Source organism: Camelus dromedarius, chromosome 16 (genome assembly GCF_036321535.1).
Source record: "Camelus dromedarius isolate mCamDro1 chromosome 16, mCamDro1.pat, whole genome shotgun sequence".
Classification (NCBI taxonomy): domain Eukaryota; kingdom Metazoa; phylum Chordata; class Mammalia; order Artiodactyla; family Camelidae; genus Camelus; species Camelus dromedarius.
The window spans coordinates 44,737,483-44,758,529 of record NC_087451.1 but is presented as its reverse complement, the minus strand read 5'-3'; the positions used below and the strand labels follow the sequence as shown (position 1 = coordinate 44,758,529).

At 50.6% G+C, this 21,047-nt stretch overlaps 1 protein-coding gene across 6 annotated transcripts in view; it reads left to right on the top strand.

Moving 5' to 3' along the window:
• Positions 1–21,047, top strand: part of RAP1GAP2 (RAP1 GTPase activating protein 2) — a 176,889-nt gene that overhangs the window by 89,718 nt on the left and 66,124 nt on the right. For 4 of the 6 annotated variants that reach the window (XM_010986413.3, XM_010986412.3, XM_031468559.2 and 1 more), the window contains one exon: positions 5,418–5,502. In XM_010986413.3, the coding sequence (XP_010984715.2) occupies positions 5,418–5,502 (85 nt within the window). Of the gene's footprint in view, positions 1–5,417; positions 5,503–8,484; positions 8,652–21,047 lie in introns of those variants that run through there. The other 2 variants (XM_010986416.3, XM_031468563.2) reach the window with 2 other exon arrangements.

Sequence of the window (21,047 nt, the reverse complement as noted above, 5' to 3'; positions counted from 1 at the left end):
TGAGGGCTCCGCGAATGTGCCGCTGGCCTTGGGTCTCTGTCGACAGCAAGCCAGATGCCTCTTGAGGTGGACCCCCCAGCCCACACCCAGCCCAGTCCCTGCTTGCCCTTCCTTCTGACCTGGCTTGCCCAGTGACCACACAATTTTTCTGCGATGAAAACTAAGGCTCCAGTCATAGTGTGGAGTTGAGCGCAATTTTCTGAGTCTGGTGCAGGGAACAGGAGGTGGGAGTTGGCCGGCCTATTCTGTAGAGGCGAAAGCAGCGATGCTAAGACTCTGAGGGTCCAGCTAATCAGGGCGAGAGCTCATAGGAGCCAGTCCTGGCTTCTGATTCCCTTCTCCTCCCCTTGTGTCTGTTTCTTAGGATGATGTCTCTGGAAGCTTTTAAATTTTATTTTGCTTTTATGATCTAGTTGGTTATGTAGGATATGGACATGTGAAAACTTAGAACTCTGAGCTCTCTCCAAGTTCTTAAGTACTGTGCTCAGTGCTACAGAGAGCTGAGATGGGGGAGAAAGGCATTGCTTTCAGGGAGTGAGACTAATCAGGAAACTGTACTCAGCTTCTTTTGGGGTGGGGGGAGGATAATTAGATTTCTTTCTTTCTTTACTTTTTTGAAGGCAGTACTGGGGATGGAACCCAGGACCCTGTGCATGCTAAGCACGCGCTCTCCCAGTGGAGCTATACCCGCCCCCACTATGCTCAGCATCTTCAGCATTGCCAGAAAGCAAGACCCAGCACACGGCGCCGGGCCCTGGGGGCACTAAGGGGCAGCCAGGGAAGAACTTAAGCAGCAGAAATGACAGAAATGGAGCCCATCCAGCCCCTTTTTTCTTATCTCTTCCTAAAAAAAAATTGAGATGGGTTGACATACCATAAAATTCACCCTTTCAAAGTGTATATAATTCACTGGTTTTTAGTATATTCACAAAGTTGTGTAACCCTCACCACTGCATACTTTCCAGAACATTTTCACCACCTCAAAAAGAAACTCTGTACCCATGAGCAGTCACTCCCTATTCCTTCCCCTCTGCCCCCAGCCCCCAGCAACCACTAATCTACTTTGCCTCTGGTTTGCCTATTCTGGACATTTCATATAAATGGAATCACACAGTATGTGGCCTTTTGTCCCTGGTTTCTCTCACTTGGCATGTTTTTGAAGTCATCCCTTTTGTAGCATGTCAGTCCTTTTGTTCTTTTTATGGCTGAGTAATATTCCATTGTGTGGAGGGACCACATTTTGGTTTTTCATCCATCGATCGATGGACACTTGGGTTATTTCCACCTATTGTGATGATGTGTCTCATTCCTTTTGGTTTGATTTTTGGGGGGTAGCTCTTTGTAGTGACCAGCTCTCTGCATTTCTCTACCGTGGCTGCTTGGAAAAAAGAGAAAGCAGGGTTGAGTGTGGCAGGGTGGCTGGGGAGCTGGTGCAGTGGGAGATGTCAACAAGTTAGGGTGTGTAGGTTTGGGAGAAACTCTGTGCCAGAGGGAAGGCTTAAACCTGGACCCAGAGCCATCTGCTGATACGGGGGATTTTTCCTGTTGTTGTTAATTAACCAATCGTTATGATCCTGATAGTAGATCCTTGGGCTAGAACATGTGCTTATTTGAGTTGCCAGAAATGTTTTCAAAGACATTTGAAATAGCCCTAGACCCTTGCTTCTCTCTTTCCACTTGGAAACCTGATCACTATTTTATGAGATACAATAATAATGGTCTACATTTGTATAGGACTTTATGTTTTATTTCATAGCCATCATATTTAATTCCTCAAAATATTATCACCCCCATCTTTGCAGAGGAAGGAACTGGGACACAGAGAGGTGGGGTAATTTAAGCAAGGTCACACAGCAGGGTAGCAGGTGGAGCCAAATTTGAACCCAGGAATCTCTTGATTCTTAATATAGGTCACTTTCATAGAAATGTGGGAGAGATGATGGCTGCTGTGACCTCAAATGGTCTGGGGCAGACATCGGAGGCTGGAGGTGAGGACTCTGGAAGCCTGGGTGCTGTAAGTGGGTCCCTGGCCCAGGGAATCCTCCAAGTTCCCTGTGAACAGTTCCATCTGGGTGAATCATCCCCTTGGTTTCTCAGCTTTCACTCCTGGCTCTTTGATCATTTCCTCCTGAGATCTGCGTTTGGCTGAAGCCGGCTAGGACCTGTCCCAGCCTCCCTGAGCCCTCCCACCTGGGGAAAGAACCCCAGAGAAGAGAACCACAGTGCCACGTGGCTCTGCGGCAGGGGTGTGCAGGGTGGGGAGCACCTGCAGGAGCCCTGGGGGCTGGGGGGTCTCCTGACCTGCCCATTCACATCTGCTCTTATTACCACCCTTCTCTTTTAGCTGAGTGTTTAATCTCCCGCCTCCCCTCCTTTGCCTCCATCACCAACCCCTCCTCTTGTCTGGGACCCTGCATCCTTGGAGCTCTCTGAGCTGACTTGGTTAGAGAGGCAGTTTTCAATCTCAGTGCCATGAGACGTGTTAAGATTACTGTGGGTTACAGGAAAGTTATTACAGATAATAGTAAGGATGCTACCTCTGCTGATAATTTACCTTTTTCTTGTAATAAATTAGAGCAGATTCAAGGTTGTGTCTTGATATAATCATGTCACTTCACCACTCAATATGTGTGATATGTTTGCCTGAGAAAGGGCTGGGATTGCATCGAGCACCGTGTTCTTACTCTGTCTTATCTCAGTGCCAGCTGGTGGCCAGGCCAGACCTGGCTGTCCTTGGGAGGGTGGCTCACATGCAAATGTTACTGGTTGCGAGGGCTGGGGCAGGACGAGGCTGAGCCCAGCTGACCATAGCAGGGGTAGTGAGGCTGAAGCAGGGATCTCATCCTTTTTGTTTTGGGTCCTCCAGTTACAAACCCAAGGCTGGAATGTGGGCCTTGGATGGTGTATTTGGTTCCTAGGGCTGCCCTGACCGAGTACCACAAACCAGGCAGCTTAAAACAGCAGACATTTATTGTCTCAGTTCTGGAGGTTAGAAGTCCAAAACTGAGGTCACAGCAGGGCCGTGCTCCTCCAGAAGGCTCCAGGGAAGAAGCCCTGCCTGCCTCTTGTAGCTCCTGGTGGTGGCCAGCAATCCTTGGCGTGTCTTGGCATTCCAGCTGCATCCCTCCAGTCTCTGTTCTTGTTGTCACATCTCCTTGTGTGCCTTCCCATGGCCACCTTTCCTCTTATAAGGACACTAGTCATATGGAATTAAGGGGTCACCCTAGTGACCTCACGTTAACTTGATTACATCTGCAGAGACCCTATTTCCAAACAAGGTCATATTCCCCGGTAACAGAGGTTAGGACTTTTTGCATATCTTTAAGGGGGTTCACAATTCAACCCATAACAGGCACCTGCTGGTGCTATACACCAGAAACTACCACAACATTGTACGTCAACTATACTTCAATTAAAAACCAAACACCAAACAGGTCGGCATTGCTGCTGTTGGTCAAGTCTGCCCACAAGCCACCCCAGGGGAGGAAGCCAGAGACCCTCAGCTAACTCACAGTAGTCCAGTAGTCTCTGGGGGGACGGGGTGGGGATGGGCTTGACTCCTTCGCTCTCCCCACATGGTTTTCCTTTCCACGCTCCCAGTCCCAGTGGGGAGCTGCCCTGTCCCTTCTCACCTTGGAGGACCTGAGGGCAATGCTCCCCATCCCTGAGCATCCTTCCTGCCTTCCCTTTCCCCCACCGTGGCTCTCAGGGGTGCAGGCCCATTGAGGAGGAGCAGTGATTGCTTGGAGAGGCCAGCATGGTCAGAGGGGCAAGCTTGTCCCGGACCCAGCTCTGTGGGGTCCACAGGCAGGTGAGGGCCAGAGCAGCCTGGCTGGACCCCACAATGGTAACGTCCAAGGCCATAACCAGGAGGGGAGGCTGATGGCTTTGGCTGAGAGGTAGAGGAGCTGCATCCTTTCCTTTGTGAGTGAGCGTGTGAGTGTGCACAGGCACGGGGTTGAGCTGTGGCCCTTTGGTTCTTGCACTAATTACAAGTCTGGATCGGGAGGGAGGGAACCCTATGAACCCTACTCTCCAGTCATCAGTGAGACCAAGGCCTAGGAAGAGAGGAGGAGGAAGGCAGGTGGAGGAGCGGGAAGGGGAATTGGCAGGGTTGAAGTTAATGGGGTCACGTAGCTCATCTGCCAAGCCAGATGTTTGTTCGGCCTCCCCACCTGGAGGACGGGCTGCAGGGGCAGGCGGGGGTTGTGCCAGGGTAGACAGCCCTGTGAAGCCTAGCCTGGTTTCTCTTAGCCTGGGCCTGCCTGGGTGGAGGGGAGCCAGGCTGGGGTGGTGTCTGGGCCCCCTAGGCCGGGGTTTCCTCTGGAAAGATGAAGGGCTGGTCTCTTTCTCTCATGAAAAGGGGTTGGGTTTGGAGCTGTCACTCCCGTTGGCAGGATGTGGGCTGGAATGAAGTACGGAAGCATTCTCTCCAGGCGACAGTGGGGGTCCTTTGGTTATTTAAGTAGGATCAGGTAGGGGGCTGACTCTCTTGGCTGCTTCAGGGTGGGATTCTGGAGAAGGAAACATTTGCAAAATTTGGGGCTTTGTGGATCAGCCCAGTTTTCTTAGGCTCTTAATACTGTTATCCTCGTCTCTCCCTCCTGTCCCAGCATATAGGCAGGGCACATCCAGGACACCAGAGTCCCTCATCCGGGGACTCCCCCAGGTTCTGCCCGGCTGGCTGTGTTGCATAACCATCACTCCAAAGGCTTATCCACTGCAAACATTCTTCCTGGTGATCGGACTGTAAACCAGCACTCCATGGTCACCAGCAAGGGCCAGATGGAAAGTGGGGAGTGTGTGAGAGCGGTGGACTTGTCGCAGTCATGTTGTCATGGTGACAACTCTGTTTAGCTGCCTCTCCACGGCCCTAGCCCACATGGACTAAAATAAGTTTTACCTGCAGCTCACACAGCAGGCAGCCCTGTCCTCCCAAAGTCAGCTGTCTGGCCAGGGCGTGTGTGTGTGTGTGTGTGTGTGTGTGTGTGTGTGTGTGTGTGTGTGTTTAGGGACAAAGGGGTCTCAGGGAGGACGCATCGGAAACGTTCACCCCTCTCCCCTTTTTCTCCCACCCAGTCCTGTATCTCATGTCTCTTTAGACCCATGGATCTCAGACTTCAGCGTGCATCACAATCACCAGAGAGATGGTTAAAACACAGATTCCAGGGCCCCATCACCTGAGAATGTGCATTTCTAACAAGCTCCCAGGTGAAGCCGATGCTGCTGATGCTGGGACCACACTGGGAGCAGCCCTGCCTTAGATTTTAGCGCATCCCAGCAAAGAAATGCACTGGCCCTGTTCTCTGCAGTGTGTGTTAGCCTCTGTCCCCGGGCCCAGCTGGTATTGGAGGAGAGAGGGGAAGGCGCAGGCGGGCCCCCACTCACCTCTTCTGTGTTCTGTGGCCTCCTCACAGGAAGCAGGAGCTGGCCAACAGCTCGGATGTGACCCTCCCAGACCGGCCACTGTCGCCTCCTCTCACCGCCCCTCCCACCATGAAGGTAAGAGGCTTCGGGTTGGTGAGTGGGGAGGGGAAGTGGGTGAGGAAAGTGCCGTCACTCTGGCCCGAGGCCCAGCTGCTTCTGTCCCCGTGAAGGCCATGGAGTGTCCCCACACCTCTGGAGGCAGCGTCCACTTGAGATTAGCAGTGTGGGGGGAAAGTGTGACTGTAAGACTCAGGGGTGTCAAGGGGCAGCAAGGAAATAGATAGGGGCTGAATGGGGTGGGCAGGATGCTTGGTGATTAGCGAGAGGCCTTGTGGAGCTGTGGGTTCCGGAATGAGGGGCCCAGGCCGGAGTGAGTGGGGGAGACTTAGAACGCGGCCTGGTGCCTTAAGGGGCCACTGCCCAGAAAGGCTGCCTGGGGACGGGGGGTGGGGAAGGAGGGGTCCTGTGGGCTGGGACGCTCTGGGGACTTGAATGGCACTTGCATGCTGGTCTGACTGCCTCTGACTGGCCCTCCTGAGCTGGCCCTGTCACCTCGGTCCCCATGAGAGAGGTGCCTTGGAGCTTCTGGGGGGCCAGTACTTCTTTTCCTATTAGCACTTAATTCACATAGACTACATCCCAGGGCCCTGAGGGCGCTGCATCCTCCCCCCACCTTCCCCCGCTGAGTGCTCCCCCTTCACCTTTCAGTCTCCCTGGTGGGGAGGCCTCGTGGGCCTGGGCTGGCCCTCGGGGAGGACTTTGGCTCAGCCAGGATTCCTGCCTAGGCAGCAGTGAACCTCCCTCCCTCCTTCCCTCACACTTTGCCAGGTGAGGACTAGCTCTGAAGAAGTCACCTGCCTCCTGAGTCATCTGAGGGGACATCTAGGCCAGGTGCCATCTCTGTCCTGGAGCTCTGCTACGAGGTGACTCACAGGGAAATAATTAGGCATCTCTTTCCTGCTAGTCCCTGTTGCACCCCCTCTTCCCTGACCTAATCTGTTGCAAAAGGATACCCTCAAAGGAAGTCGACAAAAAGCGTCTTCCCATCATCATCCTGTATCAAGTGCCCACCACGCACAGGGCTGTGCGGTATGCACTGAGGGATAATCACGGGACGGCAGCCAGAGCCTGTCCTGGATGGATGAGGAATTCGGGAGTGGGTGGGGTACCCAGGCACATTGAAAGCCAGACCGCTGTCATCACCTGAGTCGCAGTGCTGTCATCGGAGCCAGAGCTGGGGTCTGCATAGGGCGCTGCTGAAGTATTCTGGGGTTCAGCCCCTGGGTCTGCAGAGCTGCGTGTGGGGTGCTTGTCTCTGTTCTCATGGGTGGCAGGAGTTTGCAGGGAGGATTCTGAAAGTCTCCAAGGAAGGGTCACTGAGTTCTCCTGGCAGGTTTTATGTACATGCTCATTTAATTTATTCAACACTCAACTTTTAAAGTTGAAGTATAGTTGATGTACAATATTATGTAAGTTACAGGTGAACAATATAGTGATTCACAGTTTTAAAGGTTATACTCCATTTATAGTTATTATAAAATATTGACTGTGTTCCCTGTGCTGTACAATATATCCGTATAGCTTATTTTATACATAATCATTTGTACCTCTTAATTCCCTACCCCTGTATTTCCCCTCCCCTGACCCCACTTGTAACCACTATTTAGTCCTCTATATCTGTTAGTCTGCTTCTTTTTTGGGTAACATTCACTAGTTTATCCAATACCCAATATTTATTTGAATGTTGTTTTAGTCAAGACCCTTGGTGGCAAGTGACAGAAACATAGCTCACTTTGGCTTAAGCACAAAAGGAAATGTATTGCCTTTGGGCAAGTGTAGACTCTGGGCATGGCTGCATTAGAACTTCGTCTCTTGCCATCTCTCTCCTGCGTTTCATTCTTTGTCAAGCTCTGGCTCTGTGATGGCAGATGGTGACAGCAGCTCTTACTTTCTAAGTACCTCCAGTGGAAAGAAGAGTTTCTTTTTTTCCCAGGATTTCTACCAAAAGTCCCAGGGAGGAAGCTCATTGGCCTGGCTTAGGTCACATGGCTCTCTCTGAACCAATCATTGCAACCAGAAGGAGATGGAAGGCTCTCCTGCCCACCATCTAAACTGTAAGAACTGAGAATGGGGGGCGGGGAGGCTCCTTAAAGGAAAATGGGAGGGGCTACAATGAGAAGAAGAGGGAACGGATGCAGAGCAGGCAAGATCAACAGCTTTCTACTACAGGTGCTGACTATGTGACAAGGCAGTAACAAGGCAGTATGATTCCTGTTCTCTTGGAGTTTATTGTCCAGCTAAGGAGCCAAAAGTTGAAAAGACAATTTCATAAATGAGGGATGGACAGTTAGGTGTGATGTTCTGAAGGAGAAGCACAGTGTAGCTCAGGGACAAAATAAGACGTGTGGAGTGGGAGATAACCTAACCCTGAGGGCTTTGAAGAGGTGATTCTTAAGCTGAGCCCTGAGAGTAGAGTAGGACTTAGTGAAGCAAAAATTCAGTTAGGGTTCCTTTCTAGATGCTTGTTACTCAAAGTGAGGCCAAGAGACCAGCCGCACGTGCCTCACTTGGAAGCTCCTTAGAAATACAGAACCCTGTTCTGTGGGACCCCAGTCCCCATATGGTGTCTGGACTATACTGGAATCCAAGTTGGAGGAGCGAGCACTTATCTTCCACTCCTCTGGTTTGCTTGAATCTTCTGTCCCAGCAGACCCTCTTTCCCCGGGTAATACTTTTCTAAATTAAGCCTGAATACATGTGTTCTTCAAGATGTTGACTGAAGCCTCCTCCTTCCCCATCAGTCTCACCTGGGATCACCTGTGTGGACCTGGGCTCTCAGGTGTGATGTCCTCTCCAGGATGTGAAGCAGGTCCTCTCTGCTTTGCTGACACCTCCGGACCTTCCCAGGTTATTACTGCACATGGAAGTCTGAGAAGCCAGGGGTGGAGGCTGGACTCTCTCCAGGGTCACTGGCCCTGGAGTTCTATCAGCCCTCCACCCTCCTAGCATCTGGGCAGTGGAGGAGAGTCTCATCCGGTTCCCTTGGCAGTGCAGGCTTGGGGCAGGGGTGGCAGGGAACCCTTTTGGTATTGATTAGCTTGGGAGTCATAAAATGTTGAGGATGGATGATCATTTCCTTTCCAGGTAAGCTGGAGGTCAGGAGGTGGGAAATGACTCACCCAAGGTCCCAATGAAGATAACTGTGTCCATCCTGTAGTCATAGAGTAAGTTCATTTCTAAGACCCGAACCATCTTTGATGAAATGCTCTCATCCCATCCCACACACCAGGGATGCTGGGGCAGAAGCTGGCCTCCAGCCCGAGAAGCTCCCCCCCAGGTCCCTGCCTCCCACCAATGAGCCTGCTGCCACTGGGCTTTTACGCCCCTCCCCCACCTCTTTGTGATTTTCAAGAGGATTTTTTTCTTGCTTATATGAAATTGAGAAAAAGCCACCAAGGAGATGCGGAGCAGATGGGCAGAACGAGAGCCCAGTTCCCAGCCAGAATTCAAACTGTGGACGGCACAGGATGGGCTGGGAGAGGGGTTTGGGGCTGTCTGCTGGGGAATACAGTGGATGGTTTCCAGGCCCTCATTTTTAATGATCTGGTTTTTATGCCCAAATGGATCAACAGGACCAGGGAGGGCGGGTGTACGTGCCCAGCATCGCACTAGGCCCTGTGGGGTCAAACCGAAGCTGCAGTCCTCATCCCTCAAAGACCTTGCTGTCTTCAGGGGGCCTTAACTGAGCAGAAGAAACCATATGGCTCAGCATGTGACAAGCTGCAGTGTGTCATGTGGCTTCTCAGTGGGGGAGAACTGTGAGGACGGCTTCGTGGGGAGGCGGCGGTGGTGGGGAGTTGGAAGGGACCCTAATGGCAGGCACGAGGGTTGGGTGACCCCCCGGGACTGAGCATACAGCAGCCTATCGGGCTTGAGGGGGTTGGGGCTGACTCTCCTGATTCTTTGCCAGTGCACAGTAAGTGCATGGGAACTTCATCTGAAGGTGATGGTGCTGGGACTGGATGTGACCTTGACCCGAATTGTCACACTCACTTCTGGAGCCTCACCAGACGGCCCGGGCTGCTGGGAGGTGACAATTTCTCAGCCTTCTCCATCCCTCTTTGTGCAGGTCTGAGGGCAGTCCCTGCTTCCCCCCCCAGACCTCCTCCTTTCCCGAAGAAGACGAGGAGGCCTGGGGTGTGAGCAGAAAGTCTTATTCCTGCCTTGCCCCCCCCCACCCCCGGGCCTTTGCTCTCCATCACTCACTGATATCCCCAAAACCCTCAGCAGGGGGGCAGCAAGTGTGAAAGTCCCCAGGTGCTAGGGAAGAAGTGGAGGTCACAGGAGCCTTCTCTGCACCTTTTTCATTTTCTTTTTCTTTTTCTGGGGGGGGGGGCAGAACTGTGCCTGGTCTCTGCCTCCTGCCCTCCCAGCCACTCTCTCCTGGGTCTGGGGGAGCGGGGCTGGGGTTTCCTTTCCATCCCCAGGCCTGATGCTATCTCTTACTTATATCCCTAATCCCTATCCGCTGTCTTCTGTCCTCGCTGAGAAGAGAGACCACCCTCCTTTGTCAGGGTTGAGTGAAGGGGGGGTCATCCTCCTGTCAGATCTACCGAGTCTGTATGGTCGAGTTGAGGAGGCACCTGTGGGAAGGATGGGCAGGGGCGGGAAGGGCCTGAGGACCCAGCAGGGCGGTTTGATTTCCCTTCTTTAAGAAAGCCTTGGCGGGGGCAGGAGAGTTAGGACAAATATTTATTCCCGCATCACCACCATTGCAGGAGGTTCTGCTGGCTTTCTTGTTGGCACCCCTGGGAGAGCTGTCTCTGGGCTCCACACAGACCCTATTTACACCGCTGGTCCGGATGCCGTCTCTTTGAAAACTGCTTCCCAGGAGCCCTCTGATTTCATACCGGCCAGGGGCCAGGGGAGCCCAAGGACAGTGCAGACAGGAAGGGGCTTACCTGGGTCTGCATCTGTCTGGGGGCACCTTGGAGGCTTAGAGGCCCCAGAGATGTCTGTGTGTGCACCACCTGCATGAACCAACCCCCTCGTGTGTGCACGTATATATATTACCCCTGATTTTATTCATTGTTTTAAGGCCAGCTAGCCCTTACCTTAGGTGTAGCAGATTTTAAAAAATGTACATACATTGAAATGCATAAATCTTAACTATAAACTTTGATTAATGGATACACCCATGGGCCCCAGACTCTGATTCAGCTATAGGACCTTTCTGTCCCCCCGAGAATGTTCCATTATGTCTCTTCCTCGTCAATCCAAACCGCCCCCTCAGAAAGCGACCAGTGTTCTGATGTTTTTTTTTTCGTTGTAAATTAGTTTTGCCTGTTAGTGTAAAAGGAATCACATAGGTTATTACAAGCTATTGAATACAGTTCCCTGTGCTATACCTTGGGAACTTGTTTATCTTTTTTTTTCAAGTTGAAGTATAGTTGATTTACAATGTTGTGTTAGTTTTGGGTGTACAGCATAGTGATACGGTTATACGTGTATATATATTCTTTTTCATATTCTTTTTTTAGAAACTAATGCAACATTGTAAATCAACTATATTTCAATTTTTTAAAAAAGCCCAAAAAGGAATCACGTTGTGTCCAGCTCAGCGTAACATCTGTGAGATTCATCCACGCAGTTGGGTGTATCAGTACTTTGTTCCTTTTTGTCACTGTTGTATGAATTTAGCACAATTTGTTTATTCTCCTGTTGAGGGACATTTGGGTTGTTTCCAATTTTTGGCTATAACGAATAGCCAAATGCCCTGAATATGCTGATGTTAAGTTTTGTTTTGTTTTGGACATGTGTTTTCACTTCTCATAGGTAAATACTTAGAGGGAAATGGCTGGGTCAAAGGGGAGGTGAATGTTTAACTTTATATGAAACCACCAAGCTTCTGGCCAGATGCTTGTACCATTTTACGTCCCTGTCGGCAATGTTATGAGAGCTCTGACTTCCTCACATCCTTACCATCATTTGCCATTGTCAGTCTATTTAATTTTAGCCAGTTGAGTGGGCGTGTAGGGCAGGGTAGTTCATTGTGATTTTAATTTGCATTTTGTCTGATGACTAATGACGTGGAACACTTTTTCATATGCTCGTGGACCATTCTTAACCTTTTATCCCTTCTCCCTCTTTAAAATTGGGTCGTTTGTCTTCCTGTCAGCATTCTTTACATATTCCAGGTACAAGTTCATTCTTTGTCTTAACAACATCATTTAAAAAAATTTTTTTTTGTCAGGGGGGAGGTAATTAGATTTATTTATTCATTTATTTTTAGAGGAGGTACTAGGGATAGAACCAGGATCCCTTGCACGCCAAGCATTCACTCTACCACTTGAGCTATATCCTCCCCCCCCCTTTTTTTTAATTGTAGTTGATTTACAATGTTGTGTTCATTTCTGGTGTACAGCATAGTGATTCAGTTTTACACATACATATTCCTCTTCATATTCTTTTTCATTATAATGCCCTGTGTTAACAACGTCTTTGACAAGCAGAAGTTTTAATTTTGATGATGTCCAATTTATGGATTTTTTTCCCCCACTTTGTGTCTCTAGCTTTCTGTGTCTTAAGAATTCTTTGCTCACTCCATATCACAAAGATTTTCTTCTAGGAGCTTTCTGGTTTGAGCTATAAATCTAAGATCCATCTCAATTTTTATTTATTTTTTGGGGTGGGGTTAGGTTTATTTATTTATTTATTTTAATGGAGATACTGGGGATTGAATCCAGGATCTCGTGCATGCTAAGCGTGCACTCTACCACTGAGCTACACCCTCCCCACCTCAATTTAATTGTGTGGCACGGTATAGGCATTGCTGGGCTGCTCCCCACAGGTCTGCAAGCCTTGTAGTTGCCCAGCCTTGAGATGGAGGAAGGAGCCTGGCGTCAGTGACATAAACATCGCTGGTTTAATGGATGGGGGATCTTACATGTCTGAAGCAAGGTCCTGGAGAGACACCCTGCCATGTGCGGCAGACGGCGGGCAGGACGTGGTAGCAGGCTTCGCTACCAGGGGGCAAGGGAGGTTGCCAGTTATGGGGGAATCGACTTGACATCAGGTTGGCTCACTGGTTACCAAGGAAACCATCAGAAGAGTATGTCTCTCACTGCTCCTTTGCCCCTTTGATAAGCTATCATGGTGGAAGTGTTCCGATCTAAAGATTAGAACAATCACTAGCTGGGTCGGGGGGCAAATATGTAGACATTTACTGATTAGGCTCTGTGATTAAGAGGGAAAGTCACTCAGGTGAGTAGGGTGTAGGTGAGGCAGGGACTGGTCGAGCAGGAGGATGTACAGAGAGCAAGAGACTAGGCATCTTGTGTGGCCTGATCACATAGGTATCTAGGTCCATTTATTCCCCAGTGTCTGGATATCCAGACATTGAAAAGACTTTCAGTTGCTTTGGTACGTTAGTCAAAAAATCTGCTGGCTGTGTTCATGCACCGTGCATGTGTATGGCCGTCTCCACATGCCGTGGTGTTTCTCTAGATCATCGTGACACTTGTGCCATCACTCCAGCCTTCGGCCCCTTCTTATGGCAGATGTTAGTAACTCATCACGGCACCCTGGCCCAGGAGTTTAGATGTGGTCTCAGAATCCTCTCCAACAGAGCCCTGCAGGCAGCCACCACCAATCATTTGGAGCTGACATTTGAGGTGAATTGCTTCTGGCATCTCTGATTGAAATTGTCAGAAGAGGTTAAGTTGTTTGCTTGAGGTCCCAAAGCTGGTGAGGGCAGGGCCAGGATTTGGACTCAGGTCTGTCTGTGTGGCTCTGAAGCCTGTGCAGTCTTAACCATACTCCAGGCTGCTTTGGGTGAATCACATGAGCTTGTTACTTGATTTTCCTGATCTCCGGTTTCTTCCCCTGTAGAATAGGGACAATGGGCACCTGGAGGAGTGAGTGTGAGGAATAATGAGATAAACCAGGAAGCAGCTAACACACAGGAGGGACTCAATAAGTGGTTGTGATAATAAGTATGATGATGGTGATGATGGTGATGATGATGATGGTGATGATGATGGTGATGGTGATGGTGATGATGGTGATGGTGACATGGTTCTAGCTGTTGAGAAACATACAGTCAGGGCTTCTCTCTAGGGAACTGGGAGCCACCAGCATGTGAGTCCCTTCATTGCTCCCATGGAGACTTCAGGGCTGAAGGCCCCAGAGGGAGACCCTGCTTCCTAGAAATTGCTAATGGAACCCAAGCCACAGGCCTTGGATTAGGCATCTGGGCCACCTGGGCCTCATTCCTTCTCCTTTGTTTTGGGGGAACAAGCCAGTTGGGCTTCCAGAATAGTCTCTCTGGGAACCCACCTCCCTTTTCTTTTGATCCTCCAGTCCATCTCCCTTTCCCTCTGACAGGCCATATGGTCTCCTGGACCATGGAGGCTAATCAGTTCCTTTGACCTGGACCCAGATCCTTTGAGTCCTTCTCAAAAAGGTGACACCATATTGAGCAATAATTAAGACAGTGGTTTCTGGAGCCAGTCTGCTTTGTGTTAGGCTTTGCCACTTCCTAGCTGTGTGCTGTCTCTGGGCCTCAGTTCCCTCATTTGCAGAATAGGAATATGAGAGTCCCTGCGGTGTGTGGTTGTAATGGGGATTAATTGAGATGATGTATGTTTATCATTTAGAACAGAGGCAAGTGGCATGTGCTGCAGAAATATTAGTCATTATTACCTCTCCAGAGAAGAGCCATGCTCAGAGGGTGAGTCTGGAAGGAAGTACACCGATTTTTCAGTTGTTAATGTAATTCCTCCTCAGGACTCCCTGATTTCCCGCGCTGCCTGGTACCCGCGGCTGAGGTGCCTCTCCATGCCCAATGAACGAAAATTGAAATTGCATTTTCTGTGACTGGCCCCACCTGATTCCAGTGTATCAGACCCAAAACCCTGCCTAATAAATGTGGTTGACAGCAAGGGTATTGGAAAAAGGCCAAACCAAAGATCCTTCCCAGCAAATTCAGATGGATCTGGGGGAGGGGTCTCTAGGGAGGGAGCGTCCCTCCAGATCGTTCTCCCAACGCTTGGAGTCAGGCTGCCCTGAGCCAGTCATGGTCCACAGGCCAGGTGGTTCCCACAGCGAACCTGCAAGGCCAGCGTCCTCATGAAGGATTTTGGGATTGGACTGAGTGGAGACCTGGATAATTCAAGGGTATGGAGAGTCCCAGGGCTGGCCTTGGAATGCATTTTATCATGTTTATCCCCACCAGAAGGTTCCTTCCTAATTCCTCTTGCCTGTGGCTAGTATTAAAATGAGTCTATATTTCTAGACAACACCAACCTAGTGCTCTGATGGGGCTGCTCTAGCCCTTGTCATGCCGCCTGCCTTTGAAGTCCTACCGCGTAACTTAGCCCCTGGTTCTACGACATCCCTGCTTGTTTTGGGTCCTGCCTTCCCTAATGGCCTGTGATGGGTCTGGGGCACAGAGCCCCAGTCCTGGTCCTGGGATTTAGTAACCAATTGTGTGACATTGTGCAGTTCGTCAACTACTAGGAAGCTCAGTTCCTTCATTTGTAGAATTGAGCTCACACCATAGGGATCCTGAGAGAATCACAGGAGGAAACCTGTGGGCAAGGGCTTCAGAAAGCACCAGCCACCACACAGGTGCCACACGGGTGGGTAAAGGCTCCTTGTGGCTGTTATCGGGGACAGTGAGCTAAATGCTCATGGGGTGGTCGCATTGATTATCCCACTCTTCTCTTCCAGCTGCCTAGACTCTTCTGCACTGAGCCAGCTCAGGAGCGGGGTCATGCCAGATTCTGTGTCCTGCCTTCCCCTACCACCCCTGTGCACGCCTGGGGGTCATCATTGACCTGACACTCAAGCCCAGTGCGTTTGGTGCTTTAGGGGACAGTAGACAGTGGGTTCTGTGTTTGTTCCTGGAGGGAGTCACCCCCGCACTTCTGAGCCCCCCAGTAGGTACCTCCTGTGTGTCCGTCTCCTGCTGGCTTTTTACCCCTGGGCCCCTGCTCTGGGCTGAATGTGGAGATGGAGTTTCGGGCCTTAGGCTGTGCATTCATTTCCTAGGAGTGCTGTAACAAAGTACCACAAGCTTGATGGCTTGAGACAACAGAAATCTATTCTCTCACCCTTCTGGAGGCTGAAGTCTGAGACCAGCGTGTTGGCAGAGCCATGCCCCATCCAGAGGCACCAGAGGCAGAGGATCCTTGCTTGCTCCTTCCCGCTGCTGGTGGCTCCTGGCATTCCTTTGGTTTGGGGCTGCATGCTTCCATCTCTGCCTCCTCTTCACACGGCCGTCTCTCCTCTCTGGGTCTGAGGTTCTCTTATAAGGATGTAGGGCCCACCTGGATTCACCTGGATCTCATCTCGAGATCTTTAACTTAATTACACCTGAAAAGTCCCTTTATCCAAATAAGGTCACACTGATAAGAGTCTTGGGCGTGGACGTATCTTCTGGGTGGTGGGGGCTACCGCTTAACCCATACAGTGTGCACTTCCCTCTCTCAGGAGCTCCTGATGGGAGCTTGGTGAGGCCAACACCTGCTCATCCTTGTGTAGTTGGATGTCGTTCAGGTGTGACTGCAGGTGTGTGTGGGTGTGTGTGTGTGTGAGAGAGAGAGAGAGAGAGAGAGAGAGAGAGAGTGAGATGGGGTGAGCGTTGCAGGGGCAGCGCTGAGGGGAACTGGCCCAATTTAGCCCCAGCTCCGTGTCCTGCGGGGACAGGGCGTGTTCTCCCATTCTTGCTGTCACAGGGCCTGGTACATAAGGGGCCCAGAGGAGATGCTTCATAAAAACATAGTGGCCGGTGCATAATCCATACTCATAATAGGTGATTTATGGCTCTTCACTGATCCAGTCTTGAGAGTGTGGCATTGAACAAAAAAGCCCAGTATTGTAGAATTTTTATAAGATATTTTTGTAAGTAAACGGCAGGGAAAAAAAAAACCACCCCACACCCTATTTTAAATAAAATGACACATGCTTGTTATAAAAAATTTAAGCCATTGTCAAGTATAAAGAAAGTAAAACACAAAATGAAACCATAATAAGAATGCCACCACCCAGACATATTCATCCTTCCCATTTGCTAAGCGTCCAGACATCTCGGCATCACACACACACAAAGAGGCATAAATCAATGTGATCACGCTGTTTGTGCTCATTTGTAGCAAAAGGAGTTAAAGTCAATTTTATTTGCATTTAACCAGTGAAGAAAAAACCAGGCAGCTCAGGAGTCACTGAAGTTTAGATAAATGTTCCTGCTCTGTAAGAGACAGTAACTCCTTTAGGAGTCCTCTAAAGATGAGGTAAAAGATTTTTAAAAATACAAACAAACAAATCTTTGAGGGTGGAGACATTAATTTTTTTGTTTTGTTTTTTACTAAATTATTTAAACTTTATACGTAGCATTCGGCTCCCTGCTTTGAAATAGGAGAACCAGGTGATTTTGGAGGAGAGGTGGTGCGGTCTGCGTGCTCGGCCCCTTGGATGGCTTGACACACTCCTTTTGAGGGGAACAGCTGTGCCCTTCACAGCAGCCTAGGCTGAGCGGATCTGCACCTCCAGCCTTCCAAGGACCCCAGCTCAGTTCCACGTGGAAATCAAGCCGAGCCCATTGTGGGAGTGAATTGGATTTGCTAGCAGGTGACATGGCTGAGCTGATTGGATTTGGCAGCAGGACTGAGAAGTTTCTGAAATGTCAGATGTTAATATGATGGCTGGTTGGCTCTAAATGGGAAATCAGAAGTGAGGGGTGGGTGGCTAGGTGATGTCATCTGCTGCAGGAGAGGAAAAGGGGAGGGACTGGGGAGAGAGGACATAGGAAGTGGGGAGGGGAGAGGAGGGGAGAGGGGAGGAGAGAAGGAAGGTGGGAGAAGGCAGGAAGGGGTGAGGCGAGGTGGATGGGTTGGGTTTGCTCCTTTGAGGGTCACTAGCTGGTAGGTCTGGGCCCAATGTGCCCAAAGACATGCTTTGTTGGACCAGCATATTAAAAAATTGATTTCAGTACTGTTGGGAGGGTTGTGCTCTCTCCAGCTCCTATTTTGCTTCATGTCCTCCCTGGCTCCTAAAGACATCTGGATTTAGGACTTTTGCCAGATCTCTGCTGCTGTTTCTAGAACTCTTCCTTCCCAAGGGCTGGTCCTTGTGGGTGGCTGGGGCTCACAGGGGGCCAGAATTGCATCTCACCTCAGAGATGCTGTGGGGATCAGGGTGATTCTGAAAATCCACTGGATCCCCTATGCCTCCCTTGCTTCACCCCACTGTGGATGTCCAGTTGGGTTTCCCGACAACATTGGAGGGTCCCTTTGGGGTGATTATTCCATATTCAGGAGAGCTGGGCTGTGGGAGGAGGGAGGCAGGAACTGTGACTTGTACATCTCCATCTGCTTCTGCCTGATGACCTTTTGTTGAACTGGGAAGATAATCAGAGAATTTTTTCATTGCCTTTTCTAGCTTCTAGAAGGCCACCTGCATTCCTTGGCTCCTGGCCCCGTTCCTTGTCTTTAAAGGCAGCAACATTGATTGGGCTAGGCCCTTCCCAAGCTCACATCTTTCTGATTCTCTCTCCTCTGCCTCCTTCTATTAGAAGGACTCTTTTGATTATATTGGGTCCACCTGGATAACCCAGGCATCTCGTCTCATTTCAGGGTCAGCTGATTAGTGACCTTAATTCCATCTGCACCTTAATTCCCCTTTGCCGCCCTCAGCCTCATATAGTTACAGATTCTGAGGATTAAGGACAAGAGCATCTTTTGTAGGTGGGCATTATTCAGCTTAAGACAAGCTCAGGCCACCTTCATGATTCAGTAGGAGAGGTGGGGCCACGTTAGACCTGGGTTCCTCATCTGTAAAATGAGGGACTTTTAACCCAACTCCTAGTGGAAACCCTAGAGGCCCAACACAGAGTAGGTCTTCCTTCTATGGGATTCTACAGTTCTGTGACTGACCCTTCACCTGCCTGATTGCATTGTTTTGTGAGCCCATGACTGATTATGTGATTCCAAATGTCCTCCCCAGACCATGAGACTTGAAATGGTAGGCAGGTCATGTGTCCCTAAGCTTTTCCACATAGAAAGGAAGGCCACACAACCGTCATGGCATCAGGCTAGAGCTGAGATGTGACTTTGATTTTGTTACCTTCAGTCAGCAACTTGCTGATTCCCCCATCCAGGTGGAAAGATAATCCCTCAGTGAGGAAAAAAACATGACCCGTGAGCTTCCAGCCCTGATTTGGCGTTATCCAAAGGAGGTGCCGTTTCCTGCCTCCCGTGGTCACATATGGAGATCATCCTCCTCCCGTCTAACCTGAGTCTTTCTTGCTGCAATTTCAGCTTGCTGGCTGTCAGTTTGGCCGGCAGGGAAACAGCAGAGCTGGCCACCAGGTCGATAATGACACCAGATCCTGGTGATCTGCTTCTAACAGATCCCATTCTAAGTGTCACCACTTGCATCCCAGGGCCACCCCCTGCTTCTTGCTGTCAGAGTGGACGGTCTGTCATGCATATGGGGTCACCTGGGGGTGAGGGTGGGCAGGGGTGGGAGGGAGGCACTTCATTGTGCTGAGACCGGCCATGCTTAGATAACCCTCCCCAGGTGACCTGCCTGGCACGGAAAGTCCCCTCCTGGTCCCCCAGGTCAGATAGTGTTGCCTGGCTACAGGGCTGCCAGCGAGGCTCTGGCAGGGAGCGTAAACAGGCACACATATTTAAAATTCAATATCCCTGGGAGGGTAAACACCCAGCCAGGGCCTTCCAGCCCACCGATAATCTCTAATTCTCTTCTGGGAATTGGCCATCAGCTGTTGTGAGGGACCGGGAAGGGGGTGGGGGTAGGCCAGTTACGGCCTCAGCCCCTAGAGGACTGTCACCTTGGTCACCTGGGCAAGGCTCCTGGGAGACCCTGGGACTGGCCAGGCCTCTTCAGCTGGGGGGAGTGTTGAGGACCTGGGACTCTGAGGGCAGCTGGTCCAGATTCTGCCTTGGACTGCAAGGGGAATGGCTGTGGTGGGCTGGGCCCCTGTGGAGGGCATGTACTCCTGGGGCACCCAGCACAGAGAATGAGTGAAATCGGCAATCTGCTGGCCAGCCAGGTGTCCTGTGAGGGACTGTGTCTGACCAGAGAGAAGGATGCTTTCTTCCAATTGGTCTACCCAGAGGGGTGCCCTGTTCTAATTCGCACAAAAGCACCCTTGGGCCCGCCAACGGGAAGCTCCTTAGGTTGAGCCCCAGAACTACCCTCGGGATGCTGAGTGTCACTTGGCTTGTTCCCAGGCAGCCCCCCTGCCTCCCGAGGGGGAGCAGGGGTCTCAGCAGCTGTGGGACACAGGGTGGTGGTGGGACCCACTCCCCTCCGTATGGGGTGGGAAAGGAGGCCAGTGTCCTCTTGGCTGGAGGTGCACAAATGGCTACTTGGGAGCCTTTCCCCACACTTGGTAGGGGAGACCCTGCGGGGGTCTCCTGGTAGGGATCATCTGACAGTGATGCGTGGTCTTCCGCCAGTGAGATTGATTGCTTTCCCTGTATGTGCTTCGTGCTTGCCCCTCTTCTGTTACTTGGACTTCTTCCTCGCTCCTCACCCTGCAGCCTCCCTCCTTTCCATATCTCCTCACTCAGAGGGGCAGTTTGGGTGCTACCTCCCCCAGGAAGCATTCCCTGAACTCCTCCAGCAGGAGTTTGTATTGCTTGCTCTCCTGCACAAGAACACCGTGCACGGAAGTGCCAGGGAAATCTCTTCATTCACTCGGCAAGTGTTTATTGAACCCCTGCCATGGATTACGGACTGCTTTAGGGCCTGGGGAATCCGGCGGACATGATTGCTGCCCTCACGGAGCTTACTGTCCAGTGAGGGAGATGGACGTAGATAAGAAAGTCATCAGACCACAGCAGCTTCTGATCAGTGCCCTGAAGAGAGACACAAACATGGGGTTTGGGCAGAGCCATCATTTCAAGGGTGCTATTCGAGAATATGGTGTCTGTAGAAGGGAGAAGTGGCTTTGAATGGGGGCTCAAGGAAGGCCTGGGGGAGGTAACATTTAAGCTGAGCCCTGAAGGATGAGAAGGAATAGGGATATATCTGGCTGCAGGAAATAACAGGAGTCTGTGCTTTTTTTTTTTTTTTTCCAATTTATTGAAGTATAGTTGATTGACAATGCTGTGTTGGTTTCAGGTGTACAGCAGAGTGATTCAGTTATGCATCTATCTGTCTATTCTTTTTCAGATTCTTTTCCATTATAGATTATTACATGATATTGCATTTAGTTCCCTGTGCTCTACAGTAGGTCTTTGTTGTCTAGCTCGCTGTGCTTTTGAAGGTCTGTGTGGCTGGAGCAGAGTGAGCGAGGGGAGGCTGAAGAGAGGCAGAGCGATCCAGGCCTGTGGGTCTTGGGGAGGGGTTGGATCCTACTCAGCAGGGTGATGGGATTCATATCCGGCTGCCACGTGGAGAATTGGGGGATAAACCAGAGGAAGTGGAAGGAGGGAGACCAGACTGGAGGCTGTAGCTCTAGTCTGGGCAAAAAGTGAAGGGGGCTTGAACCTGGGAGGGTGTTGGCAGTGGAGGTGGAGAAAAATGGATGGATTAGGGTTATGTTGAGGAAGTCAAGACAACAGGAGGTGTTGGTGGACTGGATGTGG